The sequence below is a fragment of the Nicotiana attenuata genome, unplaced genomic scaffold (assembly GCF_001879085.1).
Source record: "Nicotiana attenuata strain UT unplaced genomic scaffold, NIATTr2, whole genome shotgun sequence".
NCBI lineage: Eukaryota > Viridiplantae > Streptophyta > Magnoliopsida > Solanales > Solanaceae > Nicotiana > Nicotiana attenuata.
Window position 1 is genome coordinate 166,134 of NW_017670684.1, and position 20,209 is coordinate 186,342.

The window sequence follows — 20,209 nt, forward strand, 5'->3', positions numbered from 1 at the left end:
ATGGACTGATTATGAGGATATTTTTGTAAATAAATAATTTATTTAGTAATTGTGCTATGCTTTAATACATCAAACCAAACAATGAATAAGAAATATGTCAGCATAACTAATACCATGACTAATACCAACAAAACTAATACTCCTTATTTAGCATTATTCTTATGCCCCTACCAAATGACCCCTTATAGCACTTGGGGAAACGTTTATTATTTAGGATTTTTTTTATATATAAATAAATCTTCCATGTTTGACTTCTAATCTCCAATTACACTCCCAGCCAGTTGTTTGTAACATGGTTGGTTCAACCACTTCCACTTTTTAAGCCCAAAACAAAAAAGAAGGAAAAACTATTGCTTAAATTAAAAAAGGGGATTTTTTCCTAACTATATCAGATTTGAAACTTTATTACCAAAAATGTGCATAGTTTGTATATTACCCGTCCAGTCCACACTTTAACTACAATTTATATACCAATCGTTTATTAGGCAGAATCTGCCATTTATTGCGCGCGAAAAATCAGCCACAAAATCTGGGATTGATTTATTTCAAATTAAATTCGAAATTAGAAACGTAAAGGAGATCTGGAAGCTGCGTAATTTTGAAACGGAAAGGAGATTTCTGTTCTTCAACTTCATCTTCATCTGTTCTTCCATATATTTTCCATCATTGATAGCCATTAAAAAGCTTGAAAACTTTAAATTCAAATTTGGATTTTCAAAAATCATTATTTGTTTGGATTGGGTGTTGTTGAAAATAATCGGGAATATGATTTGGAGTTTATATCTCAATTTTGAGGGGTTTTGGTGAAGATTAGACTTGGTTTTGACTGAATTTCAGATTGAAACTCGAAGAAGAAGAAGAAGACATATTTCCAGAAATTGTAGATAAATTGTAGAATTGTAGATAAATTGTAGATAAATTGTAGATTGGGAAGACTAAAACTTCTACAAATCTTCTACAATTATGTCGAACATGCCAATTATGCTACAATTGAAATGGGAATTGGGATACTAAAATTCAATGTATCCAATTTGTAGATATCATGTAGATAAATTGTAGATTATTTGTATTCTGATTGTAGATGCATTGTTTTCTGTTTTCACAAATCCAAAACGACTAAAGCTTCTACAAAATCTTCTGCAAAAAACAGTCTACAATTTATCTAGAATTTTTCTACAATTCTACAATTTATCTACAATTTATGGAAATATGTCTCCTTCTTCTTCTTCTTCGAGGAGTTTCAATCTCCTTTCCCAGCCAGACTTGTCTGCACGATTAGGAATTATCATTTGGTTACAGAAATAAAAGCAAAATGATAAGTTTCTTGCTTTCCGAATCCTTTCTCCAGGAGTTTCAAAATGATAAAAGCACGATTAGGAGTTTCAATCTCCTTTCTCCAGCCAGACTCGCTTTCGAACCTTGCTTGATCTTCATTGATGAACTTCAAGTAAATAAAAATGAGGATAGGAATTTGTTTGTAGGGTTTACTGGATTTTGTTTGAATTGAGAGGTAAAGATAGTGGTTACAGAAGAAGGAAAATGGAGGAATAAGCGTGGGAGGGTACAAATGAACGTGGGGGTATGAAGATGAGGGGTTAGGAGAGAGAAAGAGAAGATTAGTACTTAGTACTGTCAAATAACGGAAGTGCTTAAATTAAGGAGTATAAAATATCACATTAATTATAACCTTAATTAGATATGGTATATAAATGGTAATTTGGTATGCTAAATGTAATTAAGTGAAACCTTAAACATGTAGGGTAAAAAGGTTTCATAAGTGGGAGAGGAATGTAAAAATTCCTTAAAAAAGAATTCAAATAACAGAATATCCAAGAACCAAAAAAAGAAAGGATTCATTAGAATCTTTTTCCATTCATCCTTTATGGGTAAAACATGAGTTACTTTTACGTTTAATACTTCTAATTCTTATTGGGTACAAGAATGTCAAAATCAGAGACAGTCCACTCTGCCACTTGATTAGCGTCTCTATAGATTTCAGTTCCCAAGTCAATTGAACTCCACTTCCTCTTTGCTGGTACAGTGCCTGGATCCTGCATCAAAACATTTTGCATCATTGATCTGTACTAATAGTATTAAAAATTATTGTACGTTTTCAGTATATATAACTTATATCCGGCCAAAAACGCTTTAAATTGTATACTTTGAAACAAAGAAAAGAGAGTATTGATCCAAACCTGGTAAAAATATAGGGATTGGGACAGCCTCCCAACATCAAGCTCCCATGTTTTTGGATCTCCAATCCAACCTTGTCCTTTGGTAGTAGGATAACCATATTCACCCCAAACAGGATGTGGTAAAATCTGCAAAATTTCCTGAGGTTGAGGATTACTATAAGGATCACATGGAACACTAGGCTGCTCAACATGCTCTCCATCCCCTGGTGCACAATACAAATGATAAGCCTCATAGGGAAAACGAGACGTCTCGCTACGATGAACTCTTGTTCCATTTGGAAATGTGTGGTATGGAGGACACAATTTTGGGTTATCTGGTTTGCACCAGGATGGTGTTGCTGGATTCAAGATCATCTCACTATATCTTGTTACATCTGTAGTCACATCCCCATTACATGGCTGTCCATTGTTTTTCCAACAGCTCCCCATATCCATTAGATAAAATTGGCTATTTGGACCTCCACCATTGATCACATTCAATGTGAATCTTACCTTAAAATTTGGTGATTCTGGTATCTGCATAAAAAAATTAACATTTCAAAAGGGTCGTCATAAAAATGTACAAAATCGCGAAAAAAAGTTTATATTTTTACTTACAATTTTTGACATGCCCCTAGTTTCATAATGGTATCCACCAGAAAAACCAGATGTGGCATCTGATCTAAGGTAAAGCATCAACCAAGGATACTTTGTTGAGGTTTTCAAAACATTGTGAAAAATCCAGCTTCCTTGTCCTAGTTCTTTCTGCCATGTTACAGAATAGTAAGACATGTTCTCATTTACACTTGTTTGGCTCAAACCAGAATCCAAATCCCATGATCCATAAAAACTTCCTTTAAGTGTAGTCTCATTAGGCCCTTGTAAATATGTGTAATTATGGTAAATCAATGGCTGATTCATACATCCTTTGCCAAAACATGGAAATTGGCTAGGAGGACCAAATGGACCAACTTTGTGACCGTTTTTCGGACATTTAGCAGCATAAGTATCCATATTACCACTCTTAAGCATGATCATCCAAAATTGCCATGGATTTGGCTTGTCATCAACTTGACATTTTGATCCTAAATAAAGTTCTTTCTCTGCTGCATAAAGATCTGGATTAAAAAGTGCCCTTTTATCTAGTCCATCAAAAGATTTTCCTATCCCAAGCAAGTTGTCTTCTTCAGTAACTCTGTGTACCAATGAGGGTGGAACTCTAGTACAGGCAGAACAATTTCCCCCTATAGAAACAAAAAACATTAAACATTTAAAACATAAACCAAGAAAATAAGATTACAGGGCAGCCCGATGCATTAAGCTCCCGCTATGCACGGGGTCCGGGAAAGGGCCGGACCACAAGGGTCTACTGTACGTATGCCTTACCCTGCATTTCTGCGAGAGGCTGTTTCCACGGCTCGAACCCCTGACGTCATGGTCACATGGCAACAACCTTACCAGTTACGCCAAGACTTCCCTTCAAGAAAATAGAATCACAAAAGGAAGAAAAAAAAAGGGAAAAAGAAGTTCAACTCACCCGGTTTCTGAGAATTAAGAACATCAAAGCATTCTGCAGCTCTTGGGCTTCCCATTTTGGGAGCTTCTTCTCCAACTTCATTGCATTGGTTCCATGCCTCTATCGCCACCCTTAACGAGTCTGATCTCATCCCTGGATCCCCAACAGCTGAAATGTACTCACTTCCATTTGGATTTAAGGAGAAAACACCAGAAACAAACACTTTGAATAGCAAAAGTGAAAGCAAACTGAACCAAGAAAATGACATTTCTTGTTGAGCCATGTTTATGTTTTTGGCCTTGAACACTAGCTTATATATTTAATGTAAAGGACTTGATATAGATATTTATTTATAATGTGCAATCTGTTGCAGATTCTAACATCCTCAGATTTTTGTGATTTTGACCAAGTATATATCACTCCCTTTACAGTTTTGTTAAGTATTTGAAAGTTGACTGTTTTATTAATTTTTGTCCTTTTTTAAAAAATTTCCTCTTTATGGTAGTACAGGTGTAGAAAGAAAATAATGCAATGCAGCTGGTTGGTGGTTGACACTTGCTCCATTTTCCTATAATAGGTTAGGTTCAAACTTGATCTTGAAATCACTATTCGAAAGGTTCTTTTAACCAAAATGTCCAGAGTATAACTTTAACAACATCAACTAATTAACAAACTAGATTCGATTGCACTGTCAATTCATGTTCCTTTGAAATGTTAAGCTGAAACTAAAATTTATACCGCCAAATCTCTTTATAACAGTCTTATTTGTTTTGATTTTTTTTGGCTTTTATAACGAATGTTGTTATAGAGAACATATATTATAACATAGTGTGAAAATTAGTTCCATAAAAATTTTGATTTTTATAGTGAATAATTGTTACTCCCTCCGGTCCAAAATAAGTGATTTTTTGGATGTTTTCACACAGATTAAGAAATCTATCTTTTAGCATTAATTAGCAATGAAATTGACCATATTAACTTTTACTATCTCACATAAATACTCCTAACACATACTCCGACACTATTTACTCCAAGGACAATATAGAAAAATAATAATTAATTAATTCTTGAAATCTGGAAAAATCACTTATTTTGGACCACAAAAAAAAAGACCAAAAGATCACTTATTTTAGACCGGAGGGAGTATATAATAATGCTGTTATAGAGAGATTGTATATCCAACTCAAAAGCAATAAATGAAAGTGAACTATGTTCCCTATGTCACATGTAACATGGAATCTTGTCCTCTGGAATAAAGAAACTTAGACTTATTTTAAAAAATTGAAGTCTTTGAGCAATTTTATCATTTGAGGGAAGAGAAAGTACTTTGAGCCTAAGAAAAATTGGTATTCTTGAACATAAAGGGATGCCTTTTTATCATGTTTGGGGAAAGTGAAAGTACAAGAACTATGCTTTATTTATTTTTATTTTTATTTTTTTAAGAATGCTTTTGAAGACTAAAAGTAGCAAATATTCTTTTCCAATATTAAAATACTATTAAAGTCATTTTATTTTTCCGTGACAATAAGAATGCTTAAAACCCAATACCACCAAAAAAAGATCCCACAAGAAGAAGGTAGGGTAGATGGATAACCATTTGGTGAGAATACACCAAAGTTGGTTAGTCTTTGACAACTCCATAGGTAAGCTTGTATGTTAAGGCACTTTAAGTAAATTTCTTTTTATATTTATAAAAATAAATATCCAATTATTTGTTCACATGGAATTCTAAGTCTTTAGTATACTTCCTAATTAGCATTAGATTTGAAGTTGACCAAATTAAGTGACATTCTTAATGTGTTCGAAATTTAATCCATCTGCTAAAGTAATAACCTTAAACAATGTCAAAATTAACTTTTAAGTGTCAGCATTTTCGGACTTGCATTGAAGGCTGATAGCCAACACCTTTTAGGCTTTTAAAATTTGTGATCCCAAGGGCCAGAATTCCCTAACCAAACTCAAAATATTTAGAAAATTGCCTATTACTACCGTCTACTTTGACTAGCCAAAGAGCTAAACAGGTCCTGCTTTAATTACTTCCTACATACAGCCATCATTACCTTTTCTTGTTAATTTTATTTTTATTTCTCAAGCTAACTTGGTTCTAACTTATTTATATCAATAACTTTATTGCTATATAAATTATCAACTGATGTTTATACTTCAATGCCACACCAGAGGGGAGCGATTTGTGTAGTGTCCAATTTTCACATGCACAAATTATAAAAAGACCTGGTTCTTCTAAGTGTTCCTTAAACGACTATTGCGAAAATAATAAATGCAGAAAGTAAAGAACACAAGTATTTTTACGTGGAAAACACCCGACTCAAAAGGTGAAAAAATCACGACCTACTACTCAGTAGGATTTTCCCCAACACTTCACTAAATCACTAAGCCAAAACAACATTTACAAAAACTCTTGTAAACCTAAGGATTACCTCTAAACCCGTTGTGGTAACCAGCCTCTAACTGTTGCAACAACTTCAAGTTAACTCTAACTTGAATACTCGGAGTACCTAATACAATTGCTTCTAGATAAAGCTGAAAGGTACTACTTGAAAACCACATACTACAATGAAACTAGAATAAAAGACAAACACTTGAAACTGGTTCTTCTATTTGGTTCATGTAGTTTCAGGTTCGCACACTTGAATCACACAAGAATTGCTTGCAAAATGCCTTTTTATTTTGCTCTTAACTCACGTTTAACTTCAGCTTTTGTGCATACTTGTAAAGTAAATACATCCTGCAATTTATAGAGTTAGTAAAGTAGGAAATAACTAGAGTCCCAATGCTATATTCTTCCTTGGTGGAAGAGTTCTAGTTATCTTCAACTTCTAACTCCTCCCTTATCTTGGACAGTGTTCTCTTCGAGTACGGAATCCTTCTCCTTATCAATTATGCAACATTTTCGATCAGGAGATATCATATATAACCACTTAAGCTTATCTCCCTCATGTGCATCCCTTGTGCTTGAATTTGCCCGTGTCTATGTACACTATGGATGGACCTGGTTCATGCTTGAGTTCCTTTGTCAATATTCAAAACAAACTTCACTTGGGCCAACAAATTCCCCCTTTTTGATGATGACAAACTCAGTGCTTTTAATAATCGTAGGCCTTTTTTGAACTTAGCTCAACATCAACACAAGTTTATAACATTTTTCCTTTTTAAAGTCACTAGTCATCAAGGACCAGGTTCATTAGGTTATAAACATCACAGTCCAAGGTAAAAACACAACCAGATTTTAATAGAAATTACTCATGGCCATTGGGGCTACTTCAAATGCAATCATGGTTTTAAGCATCATCTATCAATCTAAGGATATTAGCCATCTAAGAAATATCAATAAACAGTTAGAGCAAGAGGCAGTGAATTTCAATGATTCATAAGATCCTACCACAAAGCATACAAAGAAATCAAAACACTGGATCATGAGCAAAAGAAACAAAAAAAATCCCGAATTGGGTCGCTGGTTAATCTACACTAGGCTAGGTGGATTAAGGCTTGGAAGGACCAGGTTCTTGGTTTTTGGCTTCGAGCAGCTTCAGCATATCTTGAAGAATGCCATCATTCTTCTCCTTTTCTTTTGCCAGCTCAGCTCTAAGAGCATCTCTCTCAGTCTCCACCTCTGTCAACCTCTTCTTCAGCCTATCAATCTCAACATCCTTAGCCCCACTTTCTTGCACCAAATCTCGCACTTTGTTGTTCACTAGTACCTTTTTGGATGAACCAGATTCTTTGGGAGTGGTTTGGACTTCATAGTCACAACAGTTAGAGTGTTTTCCCCAAAATGATCCTTACTTGTACCAACTTCCTATTTCTTGATGGATACCTTGAAATGTGCAAGTACATATGTGAGAATAAAATCGTAGGGTATGGCATGAGTTTTGGTGCCATTTAGAACCCTATCAAGAAGTTGGATGACAAATCCAGGCTAATTGATTTGCCTCCCACTATCCAAACATTCTATAAGGACCAGGTCCATGAATGTAGCAATGTGCCTCCTTTCCTGCCTTAGCAGCACATATATGTTAACGAATTCGAGCAACAATTTGTGGGGTGGCTTCATCTCACTTTTGTAAATAGCCTTGGGCTCAAGTTCCTCTTCATTGTCACCAAACTTCCTAGTAATGGCAAGGGCAGTAGGGAGATTCTCTAGACTTGGCCATTTGAGCTTCTTATAATCATTGTACCCTTCAGCAAGTACACTTAAGATCTCTCCCAGTTCTTTATCATCAAAAGTCATTGTCACCCCCTTGACCACACTGGTGACCCGACCATCTTTGATATAATAGTTTGCGATAAACTCCACAATCTCAGTTCTGGCCAGCCTTCCATCCATCTGAAGGACCATGTCCTTCTAACCTTGCAACTGTAACTTCTCCAGCAGCATTAACATTCCTTCCTCCTCCAAGTCCCTGAGGAGTCTGCCTTTCAAGATGGTTCTCTTTCCAAATTTAACCATCTTTTCCTTCTCAGCATCAGAATCTTCTTCTTCCTCTCCCCTCCATTCTTCTTCCTCCACAATTTTCACTTTTCTTGATTTCACAGCAAACCTGTTTTTTTAGCCAAAGTTGATGGTTCAGCCGACTTTGTCTTTGAAACAGACTTCTTTGTGGAAGTCTTGGCTTTCTTAGCCTTAGGAGTCACAACCTCCACTTCTTCTGTCTCATCTTCATCCCGAAGGACCAGGTCCATCTCATCAATTTCAACAGCTTCAACAGGCTCAACCACCTTGTTCTTTCCCATAGTAGCAACTTTTCTCTTACTTTCTTCGAAGGCCTTTTCCATTTCAGCCTCACTATGCTTCTTCTGACTCCTTGTGGCTCTTCCTTTTGTGGGAGGAATCTCTATAGGGATAGAAGAGGCATCTTTCCTCTTCTTGTTTGCCCTAGCAGTGCCAGGGGTTTTAACTCTCGAACTTCTTTTCTTCTTGGGATTGTAACTGTCAGTCACCCTTTTCAATAGATCTGCGAGGGTTTCCTGTCCAGATGGAACAGGTTCATCAACATCCTTCCCTAGTCGAACCAACCCCTCAGAAGCTTCTCTAGACCTACTTCCCTCTGTTTCTCTCACACTTTCCTTTTCTCCAGCAGATTCCTCACCCCAAACTACCATAGCACTTGATTCTTTAGTTAAGCCAACAGGAGTGGGTGAAGAATCAACCATTCTTTTTCCCATACCCCTCACAGTACTCCGACCACCCTCACTCTCTTTTTCTTTTCTCTTTTCATTTTTACCACCAACCCTTACTAACTCAGTAGTTTCAACACCTGCCACAGTTCCTACTATAACAAACCTATTCTCCAGATTTGTAGCAACCTCAGAAATAATTTGAGGAGTAATTTTAGGGCCGGATGTTACCTGTTCTGTCTCAGAAGAAACCGTTTCTTCCCCCTCAGTAGCTTATTTGAATGATTCATCAGATTTGTGGGGTTCTTCTTCCCTGCCCGCTTTTAATTTTTCGTTTATTTTCTTGATCTGCTCTCCACCAGCAACAACCTTGGGAGCCATCATTTTTACCCTACTTTTCTTAGAGATTGGCATGGTTGAATGGGTGATAGAAGGTGTGGAAGTGATTTCCTTGGGTGGTGACGAAGGATTGTTAGAGATGTTATCCATTTCTGTGCTTGGGTATGAAAGAAAGTGAGTTTGAGTGTGTTTGGAAGATGAGAGAAGGTGGAGAGTATTTTGACGGCTTGAAAAGTTTATGTGAAGAAGACACTAAGCCTAATCAATTTAAAGAGGAGTGTTTAATTGGCTAATGACAATCTCTCTGAAGTCTAATCAAACTGAATTTCTATTTTATAAAGATGTTGGAGAGAGTCCCTAGAATCTAGGCACTTAATGCGGTTTGGACTCCTTTTTTGAACGAAACTGGTTCATTTCATAACGGATAAGTTCAAAAGGATTTAGGATTAAATGGGACTCTTCTCTTAATCGTGATCCAAATATAATTATTTCAAATTATGCAGAGTAGAGAATACGTACCAAGTAATCATGATGAACCAGGTTCTTCACTGAGAAATCTCTTGTGTAAGTCTAAATTTTCCAAAAAAATAGAGATAATATCATTAGAGATTAATGATTCATTTTATCATATGGCACAAGATATACTAATGAAAGTATGAGACTGAGAAAAATCTAATCTAATTATGTACAAAAATTCACAATTTTCTAACCAATTTTTGAGATAGAACAGGTTCCTTTTAGGTGAACTTAATCATCCCTAATTCTAACATGTTCCTTTCAAAGTGATTTCTACTTAGAGCGTTTGTGAAGATGTCAGCTATTTGCTTGTCAGTAGCATGAAATTCCACAGTGGTCAAACCCTTCTCATAGTTGTCCCTCAAAAAATGATGCCTAACATCTATGTGCTTAGTTCTTTTATGATGAATCGGTTTCTTGGTCATACTAATTGCACTACTGTTATCACAGAATATGGGGATACAACCTACATCAATTCCAAAATCCATTAATTGCTGTTTGATCCACAACAATTGAGCACAACATGAGGCAACAACAACATACTCAGCTTCAGCAGTAGATAAGGCCACAAAATTTTGCTTTTTGGTGGTCCAAGACACAAGACATGAGCCAAGAAAATGAGCAATACATAAGGTGCTCTTTCTATCCACTAGAAAACTTGCATAATCAGCATCGGCATATCCCAATAGGTTGAAATTACTATCTTTTGGATACCATAGACAAATGTCAGTGGTGCCTTTTAGGTATCTCAAGATCCTCTTGACAGCAGCCAAGTGAGACTCCTTTAGATTTGCTTGAAATCTAGGACAAAGGCCTACACTGGAGACAATGCCAGGTCTGTTAGCAGTGAGATATAACAAAGAGCCAATCATTCCCCTATACAACTTCTCGTCAAGAGATGAACCAGGTTTATATATATCCAATTTTGTGGCTGTTGCAATATGAGTGTCAATTTCTTTGGAATCTTCCATTTTAAACCTTTTAAGCAACTATTACATACTTCTGCTAATGGATCATAGTTCCATTTGAATTTTGTTTAATCTGTAAGCCTAAAAAGTGTCAAGACCCATTTTTTGAACAAGCCGAGACCGGCACCCAATCACTAAACATGACCGAGCAAATCATCTGCGCTTATCAAATCTATCATAAATTCAAACTTTATATGCCACAAGGCACTACTGTAACCAAATACTTCTAAATAATTTAAATATCTAAAATGAGCCAACTTCAAAACTTTATTCATATTAACCAATAAAATACTGCTAAGTTATTATCGAAAACATCTGAATCTTATCCCACCGACTGTGTCTATGAAGCCTCTACTGTAAACTGACGCACTGCTCAGGACATGAGATTTCCTGGCCAGTTCTCTAAGTAAACAAAGAAATAACTAAATAAAGATGACTCTAAGGAATACTCCACGAACAAAAGGGAGCTCACCAATAGCACTGGAAGGGAGGGAAGTCCTAAACTGTAGCTTGCTCACCTGCAAAATCGGTTCCTACATTGTACCCCAGACCAACGTAGGATCCGAAAAGAGAACGTTAGTACCATCCATTATACTTAGTGAGTCTCAACGACAGGGGACGAAACTTTAATAACATATACATACGAGCAAAGATTCTAAATGCATATAAGACATAAAGCTTATAAGAACAACTCTAAAATAATTGCATAATAGCAGTTTATGAATATTCTAAAAGAAATTCTTTTCTTTTTCTTTCTTATAAAAAAAATACTTTACTTTATACTTTGGTAGTTCCAACTATCCTGACTTAATTCTGTCTCAGTCACAGTGTGATCGGCACGGGTTCGATCCCAACCTGATCGAATAGGCCCAATCCACAAGGTGCCACTCGCTTCATGGTTCTCAGCGCTCATGTATCATACCTTATCATGGCTAAGTAAATTCTCAGCAACGAGACCCTCAGCTCGTGTGCTCCCTACTTTGGCACAAGTAGTTTCAGGAAGTCAACGCCTTGGTCAGGACCCTCGGCCTGGACGATGACCCCTTCTCAGTATAAAGGATACTCCCAAAAATCTTTTCTTTCTACAACTTCTTCTTGTGACTTTTCAAGTCTAAATCTTTTCTTTATAGAACCTCATGTACATGCTCATGCTGGTATCCTTAAATGTAAAGCATGTCATAAGAATGAAATAAACATGTAAAAGTATTTCTAAAGATTCTTGCTTCTTCATAAATTTTCAACATGAAAATAACATATAAGAATAACACAAAGATCTGAAAATTTATGCACATATATCATAATAAATCATCTAAACTTTTGCTAGAACAATTCTAAGTTAAAAGGTACTCACTCACTCCAATTAAGTAAATATAAACTCTTTTAAGCAATTCATCAAACACCTTGTATGCGTGCTTTTGTGAGTTAAACCACTTTAAAGGGGTTGTATCAACTCACCTCAAAACTTCTCGAGCAAATACGTAGGCCCCAGTCCAATTGACACCTGTCAAACAATCGATTCAACAACAACCAGTGCTTTTTAATCAATTTTAAAGTTTCACACCTAAACATAAAATTTATTGTTGTTATAGAGGAAGAAGGGAATTAACTATCCAATTCTTACCTACTACTACTTTAGGGTAATTGACAATAGGGAATTTAATATACCTGAGTTCAAGAATTAGTGACTTGTAAAGAAACCTAAACTTCTTGTTGCCTGCGTGAGTATTGAGCAGCAAGGCTCTGTCTCACGATTCTACGTTTCGTGCGTGAACATGGGCTTTTTAATTTTGCGTTTCACGATTGTGCGTATTCTGCTTCTTAGTCTAAACCACTTTTTACTTCTTTTGCAGTCCACAACCCTTTATGGTTTAAGGCCTTTCACCCATCATACTCATTTCAAATGCACTCCCTATTAGTTTAGCAAATTCTTTACTTAGCTTATCAGTGGTTGCTCCAAAGATTATATCATCAACGTATATCTGAACTACCAAGAAATCGTTACCTTTTCCTTCAACAATAAAGTGTTGTCAATTTTACCTCTCTTATATCCATGCTCAAGCAGGAACTTTGATAATCTTTCTTACCAAGCTCTTGGAACCTGCTTGAGCCCATAAAGTGCCTTGTCTTCTTGATTTCAAAGCCCGGAGGTTGCTTAACAAATATTGTTTCCTTTAGATAGCCATTGAGGAAGGCACTCTTGACATCCATCTGAAGGAGAGTGAATTTCATGGAAGTGATAACAAGGGATTCTAGATCATTTTACACTCCTTTTCACTTGAGTTTTGATTAAAAATGTATACAAAATAGTCCCAAAGGCTTACATGTTGTACTTGTTTGCAGGGTTTGATAAAAAAGGTGGTAATTAGTCAAAACCAGCTCAAAAAGGAGTGAAACATGCACAAGTACCAAGAACAAGTCAAAGCACAACTGCAACAGACTCACTGCGGTCGCAATCCATTTAGTGCGGTCAGCAGTGAGGAGATTCAGAGAGATGGAAAATTGGAGCTTAAATCAGTGCCGTCTGCGGAGGTTTTCTCGCGGCCGCAGAAGCCTCATTGCGGCCGCAATCCATTTTATGCGATCCGCAAAGAGGGAGGTTCAGAGAGTTGGAGGTTTGGATAATTGAAACCAATGCGGTTCGCGGAGCATTTTGTGCGGACCGCAATGAAGCCACCGCGGCCGCGATGCATTTTGTGCGGCCCGCGGTGGACAGATTCAGAGAGCCAAAAAAGTCAAGCCAAAAGCCTCATTGCGGACGCGGTGCATTTTTCGTGGTCCGCGGTACCTCCGCAGGGGTATTTTTGTCCAGAAAATTTGGCCTAGTATAAATACTTTCTTTTCACATTTTTAGGTCATTTTTTGTAATGTGACTTTGAGGAGAGCACGTGAACGACTCTTTTGTTCCATTTTGAGTAATTTGTAGCTACATTTATGCTGAATCTTCGTTATCTTAGTTTTTAATTAAATATTATGGGTTATTCTTCATCTAATTTTTTGTTCTCTTCCATTATTATGAGTAGCTAGACCCATTAGCTAGGGTTGTGGCTCAACCCTAGTGTGGGTATTTGATGGGTCTTGTGTTTTAATGCTTAGATGTTTATGGGTGGTTGATATTTGGACTGATTTGTGTTTTGTATGTTGGATTAGTGGTTGCAAACACTAATTTGTGCCTAAGTGACTTGGGCTCTTCTTGAGAAAGAGAGCTTAAGTCTAGGATATCAGTCCAACAAGAAATTGGGGTGTACTTAAGAGATTGATAGCCCCAATTAAAGGGTTAAATCTAGAGATAGTAATACCCGACTTGAGCCTACATTGCTTGCTTAATTTCGACACCCAATTGGTCTTGAGAAAGTCAATTCGGGCAAAGTCACTCAAGCTACCGAGAGGTATAGAGAGAGTAGTGTCGTGCAAATGGCTATATAGCGATCTCAAACATAACACCTTTGCCTTAGACTTAGGAACCCGTCAAGTATTCACCTAGGGGGAAGTCACTTCCCTAGTGCCTCGTTACCTATTAGACAAACCTTTAGCAAGTATTCTTAGTTAAATTTAGGATCTCATAGTATAAAAAATAGAAGTAATCAAAAGAACAACTATGATTGGAAGCGTAATTAAGAGCATTCCACATCGCTAGTTTAGATAGGAATCCAATTCCCAAATCTAGCTCTCTGTGGATTCGATCCCGACCTATTCGGGTAAAAGCTGTATTGACCGCTCTCGCCGCTCTATAGTGGTGTAGGGTTGGCTCCGATCACCTTTTGGCTATCTATCTAAATAATTTTGTGTATTATTTTTCTTTCCTTCTGTGATACTAATCTTTTTGGTGACGCCAATCCAGGTACAAAATGGCGGCAAACAACAACAATGACCCTCTTGGAAATGTGATCCCGGGGGAGGAGGTTGATGACATCGGTGAGAATGAGGTGCCTCTTGTACCTCAAGGATAACGAATGCCAATGATAATATTCCAGACCCTCCCCCACCACCTCCAAGAGTGGCCCCTCGGGTGCTTCCCTATCAAGGATATGCCAGTGCAATTGTCCCGTCCCGAATCCAGGCGGGCAATTTCCAAATTACCAATGTGATGCTGACCTTGCTGGAGAAATGACGATATTTCACGGGTGCTCCCGATCAAAATGCTTACAAGCACCTCAAGGGCATTGATACATGTTGGGGAAGCAAGTAAACCAACGTGTCCGACGATGCCTTGCGGTTGAGACTATTCCCTTTCTCTCTTCGGGGGAAGGCACTAGAGTGGATGGAGAGACTCCCCAACCATTCCATCCATACTTGGGATGAGTTGGCGGATAAATTCATTGCGAAGTTTTTCTCACCGGGGGACATGGCAACTTTGAGGGATGAAATCTTAGATTTCAAACAAGAGCCCAACGAACCACTACATGAAATTTGGGAGCGATACCGGTCCATGGTTAAGGAATGCCCTATCAATGATATGACTGAGGCAATCATACAACAGACATTCTACCGAGGCATTAACACAATAAATTAGTGCATAGTGAACCAATTAGCTGGGGGCAACTTCATGAACACGCCGTATGATCAAGCTTGTGAGATTTTGGATGAGATGGAGGACACTTCTTCCGCTTGGCAAAGTAGAGCAAATGTGCCACAGGGTGACCCCACGGTCATTCACTTGCACAAAGAGCTCCATGATCATGGGCAGGCAATAGCAGAACTGACAACAACTATGAACCAGCTAGCAAAGGCACAGTTACAACAGGTTCAAGCTCCACGACAAGTGAATGCTATGGAGGGTGTGAACATGTTAGTGAACACACGAAGACAAAGAGGGCAACAGAATCAAGGGAACAAGGCCAAAGGGGCAATTCTTCTAACCAACAACAACAATGGAGATCTCAAGGCAATTGGGGTAATCAACAACAAGGGAACAATAATTGGAGTAATCAACAATAAGGGAAAAATAATTGGGGAAACAACAATCAAAATCCTAATTGGGGCAACCAGGACAACAATCAGAATAATCAAGGAAAATGGGGTAACAACAACAACAACTGGGGTGGAAACAACAATCAGGGTGGTTGGAACAATAACAATCTGGGAAATTGGGGGCAAGGCTTTCAAAGGCCCCTAATGTATCAACAACCAAGCAATCCACCCCCATTTCCATCCCAAGGGCCTAGTTCATCCAACAATGACATGGGGAGAATTGAAATGATGTTTGAACAGATGATGAAAAAGAATGCTGACTCAGATGCTCAGTTAGCATCCCACAATACTTCAATAAGAAACTTGGAGGTTCAGCTAGGCCAAATCTCACAGTCACTGAATACTCTCCCTAAGGGGGCTCTACCTAGTGATACGGTAGTCAACCCGAAATGTGGGAACCATACCGGGCAAGCAATGGCAGTAATTACAAGAAGTGGACGAGGCGGTGATGTGAATGCCTCCAAACAAAAAGAAATTTTGAGTGATGAAGTTGAGTTGCAAGAGGATGAGATCCCTTTGGTGGTTGAGAATGTGACTGATGAGATCATGAATAAAAAAGTGAGGATTGATATCAAAGATACCGAGGTGGAAACTCAGAATGATGTGAACCCGTCTAGGGAACACGTAATAGACATGCCGGAAGCGGTTGTGCCTAAAGCCAAGGCTCCTTTGCCAAGGCCACCTCCACTCTATCCTCAAAGGCTCGCGAAGCAGAAAAATGAGAACCAGTTTAAAAAATTCATTGACATGATAAAGAGCTTATCCATTAATGTGCCTTTGGTGGAGGGTTTAGAGCAAATGCTTGGCTACGCTAAATTCATGAAAGATTTGGAGATGAAGAAAAGATCCATGGATTGTGAAACTATCAAGATGACCTACCAAGTTAGTGCTATAGTGCATTCAATGGCTCCGAAATTGGAGAATCCCGGTGCTTTCACCATTCCTTGCACTATTGGAAGTGCAGACTTTGCTAAAGCTCTATGTGATTTGGGGGTGAGTATCAACTTGATGCCCTACTCAGTTTTCAAGACTTTGGGTATTGGACAGCCAAGGCCGACTTCCATGAGGTTGCAAATGGCAGATAGATCGATGAAGAGGCCCTTGGGTTTAATAGATGATGTTCTCGTCCGGGTGGACAAATTTATCTTGGCAGCTGATTTTGTGATTCTCGATTGTGAGGTTGATTTTGAGGTACCTATAATTTTGGGAAGACCTTTCCTTGCTACCGGGAAGGCCTTAGTTGATGTGGAAGCAGGGGAACTCATTTTCCGAGTGGGTGATGAAAAAGTGGTCTTTCATGTGTGTAAGTCGATGAAGCAGCCCAACTGTACTGAAGTGTGCTCATTTGTGGATCTTGTCACGGCAGTGATAATTGATGATACTAGTGCAATGATCAATGTGGAGGACCCTCTAGAGGCGATTTTGTTGAATCTTGATGTAAATGAGGATGAAGGCCGTGTGGAGTGTGTCAGTGCTTTACATGGAATAGGCTCTTACTCTTATGAGCCTCGGAAGCTATCCTTGGATCTTGAGAATAGGAAGACTCCACCAACAAAGCCCTCAATCGAGGAACCTCCGGTGTTGGAGTTGAAGCCGTTGCCTCCACACCTCGGGTATGAATTCTTAGGCCCTAGTTCAACTTTTCCAGTTATTCTTTCCTCTTGTCTTACTTACATGCAGGTAGATGCCACATTGGCGGTGCTCCAAAAGCGGAAAAAGGCAATCAGATGGACTTTAGCTGATATTCGGGGAATAAGCCCCGCATTCTGTATGCACAAGATTATTCTTGAAGATGATGCAAAACCCTCCTTGGAACATCAAAGGAGGTTGAACGAGGCAATGCAAGAAGTTGTGAAAAAGGAGGTGATCAAGTGGTTAGATGCCGGGGTTGTGTACCCTATCTCTGACAGTTCTTGGACTTCGTCGGTGCAATGTGTGCCGAAGAAGGGTGGTATGACCGTGGTGACCAATGCGCAAAATGAACTAATTCCTACCCGGACAGTCACCGGATGGAGGGTGTGCATGGACTACTGCAAGCTGAACAAAGTGACCCGCAAGGATCACTTCCCATTGCCTTTCCTTGACCAGATGCTTGATCGACTTGCTGGGCGTGCCTTCTATTATTTCTTGGATGTGTATTCTGGGTACAACCAAATCTTGATTGCTCCGGAAGATCAGGAGAAGACCACTTTCACTTGTCCATGTGGCACCTTTGCCTTTTGTAGGATGCCTTTTGGGTTGTGTAATGCACCGGCTACATTCCAGCGGTGTATGATGGCCATTTTCACTGACATGGTGGAAGATATTTTGGAGGTGTTCATGGACGACTTTAGTGTTGTGGGAAACTCATTTGATGAATGCTTGAAGAATCTTGATAGGGTGTTGGCGCGGTGTGAGGAAACCAATCTTGTGCTCAATTGGGAAAAATGCCACTTCATGGTTGAGGAGGGCATAGTCCTTGGTCATAAAATTTCAAAACATGGCATAGAATTGGACAAAGCTAAAATAGAGGTGATTTCAAGGCTTCCTCCCCCCACTTCTGTCAAGGGGGTTAGAAGTCTTCTTGGGCATGCGGGGTTCTACCGGAGATTTTATCAAGGATTTTTCGAAGGTAGTGAATCCTTTGTGCAAGCTATTAGAAAAGGATGCCAAGTCCGTGTTCGATGAGGGATGTATGCAAGCATTTGAACTTCTCAAGCACAAGTTGACCACCACTCCTATTATTACCGCACCCAATTGGAGCTTGCCTTTCCAGCTCATGTGCGATGCGAGTGATGTTGCGGTTGGGGTAGTTTTGGGTCAAAGAGTGAGCAGAATGTTTCATCCGGTGTACTACGCGATCAAGACAATGAATGATGCCCAAAGGAACTACACGGTGACTGAAAAAGAGCTATTGGCTATTGTGTTCGCAATGGAGAAATTTCGGCCGTATCTCATGGGCGCCAAAGTCATAGTGCATACCGATCATGCCGCTCTTAGGTATTTAATGACGAAGAAAGATTCCAAATCTAGGTTGATGCGATGGGTCTTGTTACTTCAAGAGTTTGATTTGGAAATTGTGGACCGGAAAGGTAGTGAAAACCAATTGGCGAACCACTTGTCCCGCTTGGAGGAGGAAGGGAGGCCGTGTGATGGCCTAGATCAATGATACATTTCCCGATGAGCAACTAGTTTCTGTGTCGATGAATGATATGCCATGGTTTGCGGATGTTGCTAATTTCCTTGTGACTGGTATAATCCCGTGTGAGCTCTCTTCTAACCAAAAGAAGAAGCTCAAACGGGATAGTTTGGATTTCTATTGGGATGAGCCGTATCTTAGAGGCTTGTCACTCCTCTCCCTATGATGGCCATCATGGCGGGGAAGGGACAGCTTCGAAGGTTCTCAGTTGTGGGTTTTACTGGCCAACTTTGTATAAAGATGCAAGTGAACTTGTGAAGAGGTGTGACGAATGTCAAAGAGCGGGTGGAATTTCGAAGAAAGATGAGATGCCTCTCAACACCATTCTAGAAGTTGATATTTTTGATGTGTGGGGTATTGATTTCATGGGCCCATTTGTAAGTTCATGTGGGAACATATACATTCTAGTGGCGGTTGACTATGTTTCAAAGTGGGTCAAGGCCGTGGCTTTACCCAACAATGAGGCCCGCAGTGTTGTTGCGTTTCTCAAAAAGAGCATTTTTACTAGGTTTGGCACTCCTCGGGCAATCATAAGTGATGGGGGGTCGCATTTTTGTAATAGAGCTTTTGACACTTTTCTTGCAAAGTATGGTGTCAATCACAAAGTTTCTACTCCTTATCATCCTCAGGCGAGTGGCCAAGTTGAAGTCTCAAACAGGGAAATCAAGAGTATATTGTCCAAGACGGTCAATGCAAATAGGACCGATTGGTCAAAGAAATTGGATGATGCTCTATGGGCTTATAGGACTGCTTACAAGATTTCGATTGGTATGTCTCCGTACCGGTTGGTGTTTGGGAAAGCTTGCCATCTTTTGGTTGAGTTAGATCACAAGGCCATGTGGGCTTTGAGGAAGCTGAATCTTGAATGGGATGTGGCAGCAAATCTTCGTGTGGAGCAGCTTAATGAACTTGATGAATTCTGATTCCATGCATACTCCAGTTCGTCCTTATACAAGGACAAGATGAAGTATCTTCATGACAAGTATTCTCGTAGCAAGGAGTTCAAAGTGGGTGATTTGGTTCTCTTGTTCAATTCTCGGTTACGTCTGTTTCCGGGAAAGCTTAAGTCAAAATGGAGTGGACCTTTTGAAGTGGTGCTTGTGACTCCGTTTGGTGCACTTGACTTGAAAAACAAAAATGGTGAGATCTTCAGGGTTAATGGGCACAGAGTCAAGCACTATCTTGGCAAGATTGATGACAGCCACGTGGTCTCAAGTGATTTGATGGTAACCTGCGTCGTGCCGCGACGTTAAATCAGGCGCTTTTTGGGAGGCAACCCATATGTCTTTCTTTTTGTTTTTCTTTGATTTTCTTTGATTTTCTTTTTAGTGTAGGATTTGTTTTTGGACTAACTGGTTTTGAGATGTATGTAGGGTTGTTTTGATGCAGTGCAGGACCAAGTTAGGAAAAATGT

At 39.0% G+C, this 20,209-nt stretch overlaps 1 protein-coding gene across 1 annotated transcript; it reads right to left on the reverse strand.

Moving 5' to 3' along the window:
* Positions 1-1,839: 1,839 nt before the first annotated feature.
* On the reverse strand, positions 1,840-4,127 carry LOC109242273. Its single transcript, XM_019409137.1, has 4 exons — positions 3,712-4,127; positions 2,793-3,418; positions 2,196-2,711; positions 1,840-2,051 (listed from the first exon to the last, which is right to left on the reverse strand). The coding sequence occupies exons 1-4, from the start codon at positions 3,971-3,973 to the stop codon at positions 1,920-1,922; spliced, it is 1,536 nt and encodes a 511-aa protein (XP_019264682.1). The 5' UTR covers positions 3,974-4,127; the 3' UTR covers positions 1,840-1,919.
* Between the last annotated feature and the right edge of the window lie 16,082 nt (positions 4,128-20,209).

Excerpts from the sequence above, each read along its gene's own strand:
- LOC109242273 (XM_019409137.1), bottom strand. The coding sequence starts at position 3,973 with ATGGCTCAACAAGAAATGTCATTTTCTTGGTTCAGTTTGCTTTCACTT. Across the intron at positions 2,712-2,792 it reads CTAGGGGCATGTCAAAAATT|ATACCAGAATCACCAAATTT; the intron begins GTAAGTAAAAAT and ends TTTTTTATGCAG. Across the intron at positions 2,052-2,195 it reads AATCCCTATATTTTTACCAG|GATCCAGGCACTGTACCAGC; the intron begins GTTTGGATCAAT and ends GTTTTGATGCAG.